This window comes from Thamnophis sirtalis, unplaced genomic scaffold (assembly GCF_051295495.1).
Source record: "Thamnophis sirtalis isolate CommonGarterSnake01/CBP01778 unplaced genomic scaffold, rThaSir2_p1.2 scaffold_2, whole genome shotgun sequence".
In the NCBI taxonomy this organism is placed as follows: Eukaryota; Metazoa; Chordata; class Lepidosauria; order Squamata; family Natricidae; genus Thamnophis; species Thamnophis sirtalis.
The window spans coordinates 96037971-96053272 of NW_028261382.1; the positions used below are offsets into that span (position 1 = coordinate 96037971).

The following is a 15302-nucleotide window of genomic DNA, read 5'->3' on the forward strand; positions in this document are numbered from 1 at the left end:
AACAAATTTTAGAGAATAAAAAGTCCTATTTTTTCTTTAGGAAATATGGTCACCTTTAAGCTACATTACCTTATTCACATATTAATTATATAAGAAAGTCATTCAGCTAGATATTTCTTAGCAGAAGCAAATACATGCCCATGCTTCTCAATCTTCCTATATTAATACTGCCCCTTTTATTTTATTATTACTGCCCAGAATGGAAGAGTTTCAGATAATAGATTTCTAGACAAGATAAGCAGTTGTACCTCAGCTGATCTTTTATTTCTCAAATATTTCAATTCTCAGATAAAAAAAGCCCCAAACTTGTGTTGTTTTTCATAGTACACACACAAACATTTAGTTTACCCAAGTTAACAAATCTTCTCCAATTTGATCAATTACAGATGTCTCGTTTCTTTTCCTCACTGCTTTCATCTGCTCATTCAGTCCAGCTAAGTAGCAAAGAAAAAAAGAAAGAAGGAGAGAGATTTGGGAAAAACCAAAGCAAATTTGCCTGAAACCAATGATATTTAACCACCCCATGGTTATTTCAAGATCCACTTCTGAGTGGTTATAACAACCAGCCACGTAAGTTGTTTTTTTCCTCCTGCATTTTTCTGCAATGCAGGGTCCCCTTTGTTTTCAGAACAACGCTTGGTTGATCCATTGGTTGGGGCAGAAATTGACTGATCAGCTTGGTAGCCGAACCTGACATTTGTGAGCTGAGAAAATGACTAATCCAAAGACACCCTGCTGGCTTTCATGTCTAAAGCAGGAGAAAAAACTCAAGTCTCCTGATTTCTAGGCTGGGATTTTAACAACCAGATCAAGATAGCTCTCTGTATAGTATAATATAACACAATATAGTATGTATTACAATAAGCTGTTTTTCTATTCAATGTGTTAGAAGGGAACAATCTTCTGTGGGGTTATTTTCTTGGAAAATATTGATGAGAAATGAAAAATAATCAGCCCCATAAAATCCTCCTCCTCCTGGTCATCATCTTCCAGCTCTTTATATATTTATATATTATATATATGTAATATATACCCTTATTTGTCTAATAGCATTTACAAGTGATTGACTCACAGAGTGAATTAATTTAAAGTCTGAGACAGGATAAGAAGCTTGCAGGAAGCGCATATTCAAGCATCATTCTACTCTGGTGGCCTAAGAAAACCCTTTCTTCTCACACATACAAACAGCTCTGCAGCACAATCTGAGGCCCTAAAACCCCAGGCAGCCCCTCGTGCTTTAGATGCGACACCCTCAATGAAGCCTTCTGGGCTAGTCTCTCTAATCACTGCTTTATTAACCCAGCAGTCAGACGGCCTCACTCACTGTGAAGCTGGAGGATATCCTCCAGGTTCGAAAATATTTTCCGCAGGTCGGGCGCTGTCAGGATCCCTTCGCGGGACACACGCTGATAGAACAAGTGATCCAGGACTTTCAGCTTACGGACATGAGCACGTTCAGTGTAGAATAACTCTGGAAAGAAGGACAAGAAATAAGAGTGACTGTGATGATCTTCGTAAGGGAGAAGAGGAGATTAGATGAAGAATGGGCAGATAAAGAACACCTTCAGAATAATACTAGGAGGTATTCCCTGAAGGTGACAATTGCTGAACAATAGAACAAAAAAACCCTTTTAGATAAAGAAGAATCTAAATCATATACTCTAGCTGTCCTTTACTGCCCCCAAAATATCACAATTGGCACTGCCTTCAGAACAATGGCAGGCCAATCTCCCTCTCATCTTCCTAGCAATCTTCCCCTGGACAAGGTGACTGAAAGCCAACGTTGCAATTTTGAGGGTGGACACAGCACCTTGGTTACAGAAAACAAAGAAACCACCAAGCATGGCATCCCCCTGGTCCTTCCCATGCCCCCCCTCCTCCATAAGAGAGGCCTGAAAGGCCTATGAAGCGGTATATAAGTCTACTGCTATTGCTATTGCTATAAACTCACCATTAATCACTTCCTGGCGTTTAATTTCAGAGGGTTTCAAGCCAAGCAACACTTCACGGCTCACCAGCTGCTGCCAGTTGGGCTGGTCAGTCTCCATGTCGAAATCGAAGAGCTCATCTTCACTCTGGACATCCCCAGCATTCACACTGTCCACCCTAGGAAGAGGGAAAGGAAAGAAGCCTCTTTAACTTTAGCAAGGGGAAGTCTGTGGGAAGAGTAAGGGGAAAAAACGAATGATCACGTAGCCTGGGTCCTTGGTAACTAACACTTGCCTTAGGGTTAGAAATGATGTCTAATCAAGCTTTGTATTGTATCCTCAGAATTTTCTTTTTATACTTTAGGTGGAGAGAGTCACAAGGTTGTAGCTCAGCAAAAAGGGGAAAGGCACATTTCCCAAAGACAAGATAACAACTAATTAAATTTTAAAGAGGATCCACTTGCTCTACACCATATCTAGGTTTCACAGGAAAACTTCATATGAATGTATTTGGATTTCTAGTTGTCTCTATCCAAAGTCAATAAAGATGCTGATAGTTTATGGGACTTTTCTTTCTTCCGCTATAGTCAGACTAATATAAGAAACTATGGCCAAATCTATTTTCAAAACATGTATGCTTATACTCACTTGCGGAAAGGTTTTGGAGTCCCTGATTCTCCTAACCTAGAAAGGAAAACACACTTTTATGAAAACATTACTTGATAAAGTGATTTTTAAAATTGATCGCTTTGGACAGAGAGCTCAAGAGCAGTTCAAGATGAACTTCATATCAATGAGGAGCACAGTTATAAAAGGCTAAAAACAGTGGTCAACAATTGACTTGAACATTTAAGCTGTCATCTCTGTTGTCCTAAAAAGACATGCCATACTTAGTTCTCTAAACGACAAAAGTTACTGCTTAAGTTTGGGACTAAGACTTGCCTATCAACTTCTCCTTCCTCTTCTTGCAAATGGTCCAGGGGAGGAGATGGGAAATCAAATATGACACCAGATGTACAAGGTGTGCCGTCCACAGAATCACCAGAATTAATTGCTTCTCCAACTTGTTTTGGCCCTAAATATAACACAACAAATCAATAAGGTAGAGCTGTATTAAACCCACTTTCTAAAGTGTTTTCCACTATTTCTCCATCTATTTTTCCTAGGACCACATCATCTCTTGAATGAGACAAATGGCCTTTCAATAGTCACAAACCTATAATATGACAGTGACCCCCATGGCAATGGAATGTTTTCCTCTTGCAACTGGAAGGTGAAAAAGAGACCGTAATGCGGTTTTTGACAATGATGTCAATTTACCTGTTTCGCCATCTTTGCTCCCTTCCTGAGATGGGAATGTTCCGGAAGCCGCTGGAGACACAAAGTTAGCAGGCTGGAAGGCTGAATCCATGCCATCACTGATCCCGCTTTGGCGCATCTTGACCAAATCTGGCGGTTCTGGGCTGACCGAAGACGATGAGGTTAAGTGCTTTGGATGGCGTTGTTTTTGCATCTCCATGGCTCTGCCTACTGGGTGGATAAGGAGTAATCAGCAATGCAGGAAATTTACTCTCCTCTGAAATCTGAACAATACACCCACTGTAGGCTAGCAACATTCAGCTTCAGGACGCTATGATCAAATTAACTAGAAAAACTACATACGTGTATCTTCAGTTGACATACTTGCATAGCTGTCATGGCGGCTTGGCCTCCTTGGAGGTCCCAGGATATTTGAGAAGACCCTCCTCTTCTTTTCATCCCCTTCTTTATCTTTCTTCATACTTTGCTGCAGTTGAAAAGGAACCAAAGGAATCATTGTTGTCAAAAGGGTCTTCTCATGGAACCATTTAAAACATGGGTGTCCAGCTTTTTGGCTTGCCTAGGCAAGCCACTGAGTGAAAAGGAATGGTCTTGGGCCACAGATAAAGAAAATATAACTAATGTGTATTATCGCTAAAAATCACATAATAATGTTAAAAATGGGTCGCATCGCTAGCTGTCCAAGCTCCATGCGGCCTTTGGGCCAGAGGGTGGACATTGCTTGATTTAAAAGGAAAGTTTTAATTCAGTGTTTCTCAACCTTGGTAACTTGAAGATGTCCGGACTTCAACTCCCAGAATTCCCCAGCCGGCGAATGCTGGCTGGGGAATTCTGGGAGTTGAAGTCCGGACATCTTCAAGTTGCCAAGGTTGAGAAACACTGTTTTAGTTATTCTGCAATTCAGATTTACCAAAGAATCTTACACCTTCAAGGCAGAAATAAATTGTTGTATAAATAACAAGAGACCTGCATGGTCTCTTAGGACATTTAGTGCTCAAAGCAGAAAACTGCAGAGTTCCAATGAAAGGGAACAGTCCACTGAAATTCCCTTAGCAGGCCCTATTGAAAGAGAGCTGTTCTACAATGTTGTACGGATGTCCTTAATTAAGTTTCAAAACTGATACTTTTCACTCTTTTGCAACAGCTTATAAGGAATTCAGTTTCTGGTACAAGACCTAGTACGCTTTCAGTCCATGTAATAAAGATGGGTATAATGCTTAATTCTGATTCTCTGCTGGTATGGCTAATTAAAGTGACTATACATAGGATATAGTCTACTTTGTCCCCAACATCACAGACAAAGTGTCTCTATTTTCTACTAGATACATTTTTTTCTTCTACTGAAGGGAAAAGGCTTTTGCAAACAGGCTCAAAGTGTCAGAGACATGTGGCACTACTTAACATCACAGTTGTGCTTTAACATTATGTTATTGAAATTGTTATATATCAATTTGCCAAATCGGCACCTGGACACAGTGTTGAAATTCAAAAATTTCTCCTGCCGGTTCTGTGGGCGTGGCTTGGTGGTCATGTGACTGGGTGGGCAACAAGCAGGAACCTCACCGAGTCACAGAGCGCTCAAAAACCAACTATCACACTTTACACAAAAATAACACAAAAGCTACCCAACTGACTCAAACACAATACAAAAGCAGCTGGACTTCGCATACCCAAAAAAGGTTCCAACGATTGCATGGCACAGCTGATTGTCAGAACCTTTTTTAAAACTTTTTTTTAGCATTTCGCCTGAACCGGTAGATAAAAAATGCTAAAAAAATGTTTTAAAAAAAGTTCCGACGATCAGCTGTGCAACAATCAGCTGTGGCGTGCAATCGTGGGAACTTTTTAAAGCATTTTTTAACTACCAGTTCATGTGAACCAGCCCAAATTGGTAGCATTTCACCCCTGCCTGGACAGAAATTCTGATTTTTCAAAAATATCCATTTTACTTTTATCTTTGGCAGGAATCCAATCCGTCCCCGTTTTTGGTCTAGGTTCCGGGGCTCTTTAACACGTACACCAAGGTGCTTCATGTAGGTAAGAACAACATATTGTATAGCTGAACTGCAGATGAGACCAAACAGAAGAACAGGAAAACAACATCAAGTTACTTCAATGAAGGGATGGCAAATGAACTTTTCTCTTTTCTAATATATATTTCTGACACTGACAGCAATTTACATTGTTATGACCCCTAGGAAGATGTGAAGAGCTACCTACAGATGATTATGTCGCCAACATTTCTATTATCTTATTAGTGAAATAATCAACACCATTATTATCCTGAAATTGTTGATTTGTTGAATATTCAGTTGGCTGAGTTTCATGTTTAATGAATAAAGTATATAATAATAATTGAAAGAAAAGTTATGTGATCGAAAAAGTACTGAACTGCAACTTCATTGAATACTAGCAATTATAATACTCATAAAAACAGGGAGGCATGTAGTTTTAAATTCAGTCACTGCCGTTTCTCTTAAAGTAGGATATGGGATGAAATAAGTATGAAAGATCCCTTGTCTGTTATCATATAAACCCAGATCCTGTCGGATTGTATTGTATTAGTTTAAACAGAGTAAGAGTAAGAGAGAAGAATATACAGAAAATAATTGTAATTTGCCTAAACAGCCAACAGAGGACTCCACCAGTTCAGCACATATAAACCAGAATGGAAAGATTTAGTGTGATTATAACTAGGGTTTAATTACCTCTTATCCTCTTCTACAGGCTGAGATGACATCCTGCAGAGGAAATAGGCAAAAATTAATTTTAAAAAATGAGAGTTTCAATGTTTGATATTCACTTTCATGTAGACTGGCAAAGACTGGCTTGTCCTTTCACCCAAACTGTTACACTACTATAGCAATGTGGCCAGGGGGTTAAATAATAAATGGAACAACTATCAGATGTAGAGTGCATAAAAACTCTACATTCTGTTGTTGAAAGTTGTCAGCAAAAAGTCTCAGATCGTGAAAAAGGAACTGAATTTGGATAATCTAAGGTGTATCTTGCACGTGAATGTAACTACCAGAGCTAGCTGTAATTATTAACAGGCATACCTCTAATCTTGTGGTTGGTCAAGCTCTGTTTTCCTTTGCAAAACATAGGCTCTGCTTTGTGACAATAAATAATTAAAAAAATTCTGGGCCCCAGCTCCGTCTTTAAGAGCTGGACTAACAGCTACAACGGAACACAATGATCTGGATGCAGCATCTATCTATAAAAGTCATCACTGGGGAAAGATGCTGTAATTTCCTTCCTCACCAAGGTCCCTCCTCTATACGGGACAGGTAAAAGGTGTGTCTGCCTCAGAGAAACTTACAGCACGTCTTCAATTTTAGTCAGGATCTGCTCTGCACACGCTCTCTCCTTCTCTAAGGTCACCCGGTCCCGGACACGTTCTGCATCCAGCCTGGTCAGTTCTCCTTCTGCCAGCGTGAGGCCCATGCTGCGTTTCTGTCTAAAGGCACAGAATAAAGAGCGAGAAACCCTTGAAACCCTTGTGGGCACAAGAAGGGAAGCAATTGGGGGGGGGGGCACCTTTAGGACTGTAAGCAAGTGGGCCACTGATGCAGCAGGCTTTTCTTAAATATGCCTTTGGTATCTCAGTGAATCCAATCAGTTAAAAAGAATACATTATGCATTATCTTAGGTGAAAGAAGACAGGCAGTCCTGTAATTTCCCCAAAACCCCAAATCCTCAAAATGGATACTTTGCAGGAAGTATTTGCAAAAACACTACAAATAAACAATAACTAAACTTCAAAGTTTACACAAACTTCAACCAATAAACAACATGTACCTAAAATCTTCAAGGTGCTTTTGTACTTCAAGAAACACTTTTTCTTGCATAGTTTGAATACAGTGGCGGTGCAATTCTTCAGGAATTAATTCCAGCCTTCTCTTTTCTGCAGATAAAGGGGGAAATCCATGTTATTTAGAACCAAGTATTTAGCTGACCTTTTTTTTTTTTTTTGCTTCACTTCTGTAGCTTAAATACAATTTTTCCTGCTTCCCAAGTTATACCTGTTGATATCAAAAAATGCTACATGGATACAAAATTCATTGGAATTTCTCAAAAAGCATTACATGTCCAAGTTCTAAAACAATCCTATCTAGATTATTTTCAATAAACTTACCTAAATCACTTGCAATTTCATCTGGAACTGGGACTTTCAGGTTCTGCAAAAACGAAAAGTTAAAACTTTTCAGGAAAACTCTTTACTTTGACTAATTCTGAGAATTAATATTCTTCTAACTCCTGATTTCCACTGAGTGTACATCATTCCAAGATACAGAGTAACACACACATCTTTTCCCATAAAGGTAGTCCTTGACTTACATCCACAACTGAGCCCAACATTTCCGTTCCAGGCAGTTCTTAATCCAGTTGTCCCATTTAATGACCTTTTTATCACAGTTGCTAAGCAAATCACTGGGGCTGTTGAGTGAATAATGTGACCATTAAGCAAATTGGGTTTACTACATTGACTTTGTCTCCGAGAAACCAGGTGGGACGGTTACAGATGAGGATCACATGACCCCAGGAGAGTGCAACTGTCATAAATGCATGCCAGTTGCTTGTGGGCATGGGGATGCTACAACAGTCATAAGTGTGAAAACAGGTCATAAGTCACTTTTTTCCGGTACCATGGTAACTTCAAAGATCATTAAATGAATTTGGTTAAAGTCAAGGATTACCGGTATCCATTTCCCTGGATGTAAAATCAAAATGTAATCTACTTTCAAAACATGAGTGATTTGGTCCAAAAAAAAATGAGTTACAAAGCACTGTGGATGATCTAATTTCAAAGGCTCCCAACACATCAAAACAAGGATCAGAAGATTAAAATAAGACTGTGTGTTCTGTAGCTTTTCTGTATGCGTTTGGAACTTACTGCAGCTCGATCCAGAAAAAATTGATTAAATTCAGCAAACACTCGGCGAGTCTCTTTGGAATTTGTTTGTTTGTACAGGTCCGCAAACAGGTAACAGAGCTACATGAACAGAAAATGAGAGTATAGTAAATGATAAAAATTGAGAAGAAATGTAATCCTACATACAAATGCTTCTTTCAGGTTGTAAAAAGAGTTTTCACAGGGATGAATTCTTCTCAAAGGGTTAGAAAATGACATTATTTCCCCCGGCGTTCACTTCTGTGACCAAGCTTTGCGCAACATTTACAGTATCAGAACAAAACAGCATTTCCCCCCAATCAAATTAATATCAGCCTTTCTCAAACTGGTATCCTCCACATCTGTTGAATTGCCTGACAGATTGTAGGGGGCTGAGGTGAAATTGGAATTGGTTCAACACAGCTGGGAGGTGACAAATGGGGATAGATATATTTAGGCTGAATGGGAATTCAGAACCCATCTGATCCACAACACAGAAATGAGTTGTAAACTGGCATCTTACCAAAGAAGCAGGGTCAAACTGGGAGATGACATGATGCAAAAAGACAGCCAAGTGAGCGGGACGTGATTTCAGTAGCTCTATATTCTGGAAACAGCTACACTGCCCGTTGATCTGTAGAGACAGCATGGACATTTTCAGAATGAGAATTCCAAGCACTCATATTTCTTCCATCATAAACTCAACATAAAACCCCCACTCTAATGTGTATCATTAATATTTTAAAATTACAAACCCCTTTCTCTGAGACTCCCTTATGAATCTCCAGAGAACCAAAGGCATATATATTGAGAAAGAAGTTTTTAGATGCTGCCACCAAAATTCAAACCAGATAAGACAATTTAGGTACTAAATTGTCTAAGGTAAGGTACTTTATATTGATAAATCTTATAATTATATACTTATACTTTGTAATCAGTGTAAAAGTACTAAGATTACAAATAAGTATACAAAACTAATTTCACAAAACCTTTAGGAAATGGAAGTTGTTACTGGAAAATAGCAGTGTATCTTTCAATAAAACGTCAACAGAATTTCTTTAAAATGAATCCTCTATCCAAATTTTGGGGTGGGGTGGCGATGGTGATAGTAAGGTCAGATAAATTAAGCTGAAGAAAGTAATCATATGACAGCTTTGCAGTTATGGTTGGCAGGCTAAGATCCTACCTGTTCTTGTTCACCATCAAAGTCATCATCTTCTGCTCCTATGATTGGAGGTGCCACACGAGAGGAAGGACTTCCAAGACTGGATGGAGAATCCTGGCATTATCAGAGAAAAGAAATCAGTGTTGTTTCTATTTCAGTGTGCGTGAATATGACAAGGGCATTTCCCCCTTGCTGTTCTATACACTAGAAGAAAAGAAAGGGTTTTTAAAAGAAATCTTAGGGGAATTTTTTTTTTTTGTCGATATGCATTATACTTTTTGGTTCCAGTACACTGTACATAGTGTGAGCACCTATATAAAATAATCCGATCAAATAAAAATGAAGTCTTCTATCAAAAGCGCTATTGTTCATTAAACCAAATGACGCAACCAGCGACTGAAAGTGAAGATAGCTTTTGTTAAACAGCTGCACAGCCTGCCCTTAAACCAAATATTTGAGCCACTACAGAAGTTGGTACTTTCACTGAAGTACTGTTATATGGAGGAGTGTAGAGTGTAGAATGGGAAAAAAGGCAGTGTGGAATTTGAAGGAGGGGGGAGGCAAAGAAAACACTGGGGGCCTACATCCTCTCCAGCTGGACTGCTCCCTCCCTACCGTGGAGCCATTAACCCAAACTGCCCTGTAAGGAAGAAAAAAAGTCAGATGTCAGGTCCCGTTTTAATGGAGCTGGCTGCTTTGTTGTGTTTGCAGTGTGTGATTCTTGCTGAATCTGTTATACGCTTATAAACATTGTCATCTGATTTTGAGGACTTTGGAAAACAGGATACACATCTGCTAAGTAAATTAAAAACTGGTATGTGGAACACCGCCATGCCAGTCCAGTAATAAACCCTCCCCAACAAAATGCAGAACCATGGGAAAAACAAAGTTTCTTTGCTTAAGGAAAACGGGTGTTCTGTCACTTGATTTGGTGGATAGACGTGGTGGATTTTTAGAAGGTGAAAACTTGAGCTAAGAGGCCTGTTCCATGAATGTTTTCAGTATACAGAGTTGCATGGTGTGTTTCTATTACAACTGATGCTTCTTGACATAATACCGTGAGGTCACTCTCTGCATGTCTTTGAAGCCTTCAGAATAGCCGGTTCTCTTTCCTCAGAGGAAAGACATACATTCGCTTCCTTAATGTCAAGGCAGAACTAGTCAAGCATGGCTACTGCCTTCGCCTCTTCAGGTCAAGGGCACTCCAGAGAAAATAAACTAGAACAGGGGTGTCCACCCTTGGCAACCTTTAAGACTTCTGGACTTCATTCCCAGAATACCCCAGCCAGCTGTGCTGCCAATGTTGGACATCCCTGTATTAGAGCCTGCAAACGTTGCGCATTGTTATAAAAATGCCTGCCTACCAAGTTAGGAACTCAGACCACAGATATAATGAAATAGTTGCTTGTTAAGTGTACATACAGACTAAGAGCATTATTCTATCTCTCTCATACAATTAAAAAATTAACAGACTGGGAGACCCCACGTAGGGTAAGAGGCAGACATCTTTCCCAGCTTTGTCACCAGGGACAGAAGTGTTGGAAACAGAACCTGAAAACGCCTGCAGATAAGCAAATGTCACGGAGCCATTCTCCATAAACTGTAATGAGAAAGTTGCTCTGCCAACTACAAAATCTTAACAGATGGAAGTATCCAAACTAGAAGAAACAAGCTATGTGGATTTCTAAATCTCTGAGTAGTTTAAATTGATAAAAACCTAATTAAAAGTTGAGCATGCACCTACAGGTCAAAAATCAAGTGGCAAGTCAAGAAGAGAAAGAGGAAGAAAAAACACAAAGTTTGTGGTTAGTGCAGAAATTTATATCCGAATATTCATGGTACTCTTACTGTTTCGTGAGTCTCAGTCTTCTCTGGGCTGTCATCCAGATAGCTCTGCTCTCTCAAGACACTGCGAGGACTCTGAGGAGAAGAAGAAGAAGTGAAAGAACGCTCCACTCAGTATTTACTATGTTAAAAAGCAGGACCAAACAAAAGATCCTATCAAGTCCAGCAGCTATAATTTAAAGAGGATGTAGGAGACTAATTTTTTTAAAAAAAACAGATTTGGGATACATATTGTTAGATGCCTTCATTTAACTTTGCTTTTGCATGTTCCACTGTATACATGCCAAATGTTGATAATTCTAATTTCAATGTCTTCTCTGGTTGTTTTTAATTCTGTACGAGGCATTGAAACATAGCACATTCTAATAATATTCCAGTTCCTTTTGAAACACAATCTCAAATCAGACTCCATAAGGTTCAATGTTTCTTTAAGGGAATAAAAATAACACATTTCCAAAACCAGCTCACAAAATACCAGGAATCGTATTTTCTTTTGCCACAGTGGATTCAAGATCTCCAGTCAGACTCTGCCAGATGAAGGTTGTCCAATTTGATGCTACTAGTAATACCACAATGCCGATTTTAACCTTCACAGTGGCAATAAACAGTTTTGGTTCACAAGAATTATTACCCTACAACAGAACCACTGCAATTCATTGGTGGGGCCAGTTGAAAGACCACACTAAGTTAACCAGTCAATTCTAATGACAGGAAGCACACACACACACAAAGCGCAGGAATTTAACCAATGTGAGCTTATGTCATGCTCATTCCACAGTTCATATTTTGGAGAGGTCACAAGTTCTTGTGCCTCAAAGCTTCCGAGAACTAACACGGGATTTTACTTGTGCACAGAGTCTGCCACACTTTAGTCTTGTCAGTTACCTCCAAATTTGCAGGACTGGGTCAACAGCTTTTGACCCATCCCTTGAACCCAGGTCAAATGTTTACCTCACTCCAACCAGAAGGAATGTCTAAAGATAGGAAAATATGCTAGATTTGTTTATTCAGATCCTTTTATGAGGTTACCATTTTCAAACGTTTTCTAGAAATATTAACCAGTGCATTACAAAAATCCCTTGATAAAGGATGAATGGGACAAAGCAAAACCCAAATTTCTATCCACCAAAAACGCTTTCTCACAAAAAGACTGCATAAATACAGGTTTTTCTGAACTACTTCTAGCTATGTTGGCTACTAATAATTAAATCTGGAGATACACAGTTGCCAAATGTTTTTTTTTTAAATGTAACAACCGAGAAGGAGAAGGAGGAGGGTGAGGAGAATAAAATGTCACAAATATAGGGTTGCTGTTGTGAGGACAAACAGGAAATTCCAGCTCAATCAGGAAGCTGCTTTGCTACCTGTAAACATTTCTACCTTCTTACTGTCAGGGCAGAGAATGTAACAAAATAAATAAACGTAACAGCATCCCACATACACAGATAATCCCAAACCAGTCGTTTAGCACTTGTTCCAACAAAAAAGATGACCTACAACTGGTCTTCACACTTAACAATTGTTACAATATCCCCACGTCACGTGATCAAAATTTGGATGCTGGGCAGTCAGCATGTATTTGCAATGACTAGAGCACACTAGGGTCACGTGACTGCCATTTGCGATCTTCCCAGCTGGCTTCTGACAAGCCCAGTCAATAGGGGAAGCTGGGATTCATTTAATGACTGCAGGATTCCCCTAACTGCCATTACCTGCTTAATAAACCATGACAAAGAAGGTTGTAAAACTAGGTGTGATTCATTTAATAACAGCCTTGTTTAGCAATGGGAACTCTGGTCCCAATTGTGATGTTAAGTGGAGGATTACCTGTGCTAGAATCTCTCTCCTTTTGGCTGAGGAGACACAGAGCTTTGCCACATCTCACTAATAAAACAGCATTTTCCCTCCCCAGTCAAGAGCTCACCTCTGCTGTGTCGTTCACCTGGGGGCCATCACCAAAATGACAGTCTCCTCTGTTTGGCCCATCCCCCCTCTCAGCTTCCACCTCAGTGATCTGCAAAGATTCGGATATAGATTTGGAAGACAAAATGACATCCTGAAAAAGGACAAAAAGGAGGCTAAGAAACAACAGGCACCTTAATAAAACATTGAAACAGGCAAGGCCACCTGCTTAGAGAACGATTTAATTATTTGTAAACAAGCAAGCAAAACAAATAATACCCCTTCAGCTTCTTCATAATTTAAAGAGATGCACCAAAAGATAAAAGCGGAGACATCCTTGCCTGCAACTATAGCATAAATACCCTGAAACCACTCTCTCTTAGCAAAGTAACAAGTGTGTGTAATTCCTTATCGCAAGGCTTTAATTTCTGCACATAATGCTCTCCCTATCAAAGCCAGTTTCTATGAGCTAAATTAGAGGTCAGTGCTGGCATTCGTTTGCGCATCCTTTGATTTGCTATCCTTGGAAGACTAAATGGGCTTGTGCGAATTGCTTGCAAGGCATGGATGGGAACAGCTCGCCTTCACCCAGCATTCCCAGCTAAGGCAGCCCAGATCTGGACCATAAAAGCTTCCCGATTCCTCTTACCTGAGCCGAGCCTGTTGCTTTGGACAGCTGCTCCTGCAGTTGAGGAATGTGCTTCTTGACTTCCTGGATGTCTTTGAGCAGCCGGGGAGCCGGAGTGCGGTTGTAGTCTTCCTGCAGGAACTGAAAGGGTTCGAGGATAAGAGGAATCGCCTCTCATCATAGTTCCCTGGTTCCTGGTTTTGAAGGCCAGGTTGGACCAGTTACTGGCCCAAGCAAGGAAGTCCCAAGAAAGCCCTATTAGCTTTCATACAATGCCTGGGCCACTGTATGAAATGAGAACTCGGCTTCCCAAGGAGTACTGATGAGATGTTACCCCTTATTCCTCTAAAACTCAAGACAGATTTAATCTAAGACTGGATGGGAGACGGGTTTCTAAACGGGGCTGATTACAACTATGTTAGGTCGTTGCCCCTCCAATCTTGGCTTAAAGGGAACAGCCATTCAATCGATTTGAACAAGGAATTTCCGCCTCCCAAGTTTTTCTGGTTTCTTACCAGCAGCATTTTCTATTTGGCAAACAGAACACAGAAAATTACGTTAGGTTAAATGGCATCCCCCGACTTTCTCTTAAATTTCCTTTTTGGTACCTCCAGTCGTTCCTCTTCTTTCTGTAGCATCTTCCTCAAAATCTCTACTTTCTGGTTGTGAACAATGTTATTTTCCTCCTAAAAAGAAAAGATGGCCAGTTCTCATTTCACAGTCTGACTCAACTCAAACAGATTTCCCACAACATACAAGTCTAACAACCTTATTAAGCACAACCACAACAAACCTTAACTAAGCTTTAATTAGATTCAACTATTATTTCAATTTCATTCCCATTCCAATGTTCCTCTCTCTGCTACTGCAACAGAAAATCATGAACATGAGTGTGTGTGTGTGTGTTTATCTGTCTATCCAGAGCAGCAGATCAGACCAATTGCAAACACTCTCTCTAGTGCTATCTTAGTTCCATCTTCTCCTCAAACTTTTCACATAAATGATTCTGTTGTGACACATAAAATAATCAAGAGAGTGATGAGTTCCAGAATGGGTATCTTAACCGCAAGCAAAGTAGGGCAAAGAACTTTTTCCAGCCATATAGTCTAATCAAAATCAATGAATATCTTACCCCCATCAGCACCGGACTGGTAATTCTCTCGGTGTTCCCATGGGATCCAGGGGAGTGAGGTGATGTCATGATGGGAGACATATGCCCAAAGGCAGCTGCTGAGTCCACCTCAGAATCAGCCAGTGGAATCTGGGGCGACCCAGGTGGGCGCCCCTGCACAGTGAGCGCTACATAGGAACCCGCTGCAGACAGAAGATGAAATGCCATTATTTGGGAGACGAGGGACAAGGAAGACTGGAATTATACTTCCTGTTTGTTTCAAAATAAAAGAATGGGGTTCACGGAAGGGCTACTACGGCTTGACGTCAAGGGCAACATACAAAGGCAAGTTCTTCCTCCACAAGGAAGCAGAATTATATACGTATTTGAGAAAAGGCAAATAGTTGTTTTGCATAGGTGGATTAATTCAGTACATCACTGAGATGTGTCAGTGATCCAATCTGCCTGCCTGATCATAAATTCAAGTATGTCAAATTTATTCAGCTCGT

At 40.0% G+C, this 15302-nt stretch overlaps 1 protein-coding gene across 13 annotated transcripts in view; it reads right to left on the bottom strand.

The window, feature by feature from the left end:
* The window catches only part of ARHGEF12 (Rho guanine nucleotide exchange factor 12), a 64898-nt gene that overhangs the window by 16872 nt on the left and 32724 nt on the right, over positions 1 to 15302 (bottom strand). For 9 of the 13 annotated variants that reach the window (XM_087706425.1, XM_087706419.1, XM_087706423.1 and 6 more), the window contains 20 exons: positions 14815 to 14996; positions 14291 to 14368; positions 13704 to 13823; positions 13077 to 13208; positions 11156 to 11227; positions 9329 to 9421; positions 8666 to 8776; positions 8146 to 8244; positions 7387 to 7429; positions 7050 to 7155; positions 6571 to 6708; positions 5957 to 5989; positions 5198 to 5312; positions 3591 to 3714; positions 3249 to 3455; positions 2871 to 3003; positions 2577 to 2612; positions 1952 to 2106; positions 1325 to 1471; positions 349 to 434 (listed from right to left, as the gene is read on the bottom strand). In XM_087706425.1, coding sequence (XP_087562551.1) covers positions 349 to 434; positions 1325 to 1471; positions 1952 to 2106; positions 2577 to 2612; positions 2871 to 3003; positions 3249 to 3455; positions 3591 to 3714; positions 5198 to 5312; positions 5957 to 5989; positions 6571 to 6708; positions 7050 to 7155; positions 7387 to 7429; positions 8146 to 8244; positions 8666 to 8776; positions 9329 to 9421; positions 11156 to 11227; positions 13077 to 13208; positions 13704 to 13823; positions 14291 to 14368; positions 14815 to 14996 — 2210 coding nt within the window. Of the gene's footprint in view, positions 1 to 348; positions 435 to 1324; positions 1472 to 1951; positions 2107 to 2576; positions 2613 to 2870; positions 3004 to 3248; positions 3459 to 3590; positions 3715 to 5197; positions 5313 to 5956; positions 5990 to 6570; positions 6709 to 7049; positions 7156 to 7386; positions 7430 to 8145; positions 8245 to 8665; positions 8777 to 9328; positions 9422 to 11155; positions 11228 to 13076; positions 13209 to 13703; positions 13824 to 14290; positions 14369 to 14814; positions 14997 to 15302 lie in introns of all 13 variants that reach the window. The other 4 variants (XM_087706426.1, XM_087706421.1, XM_087706424.1 and 1 more) reach the window with 3 other exon arrangements.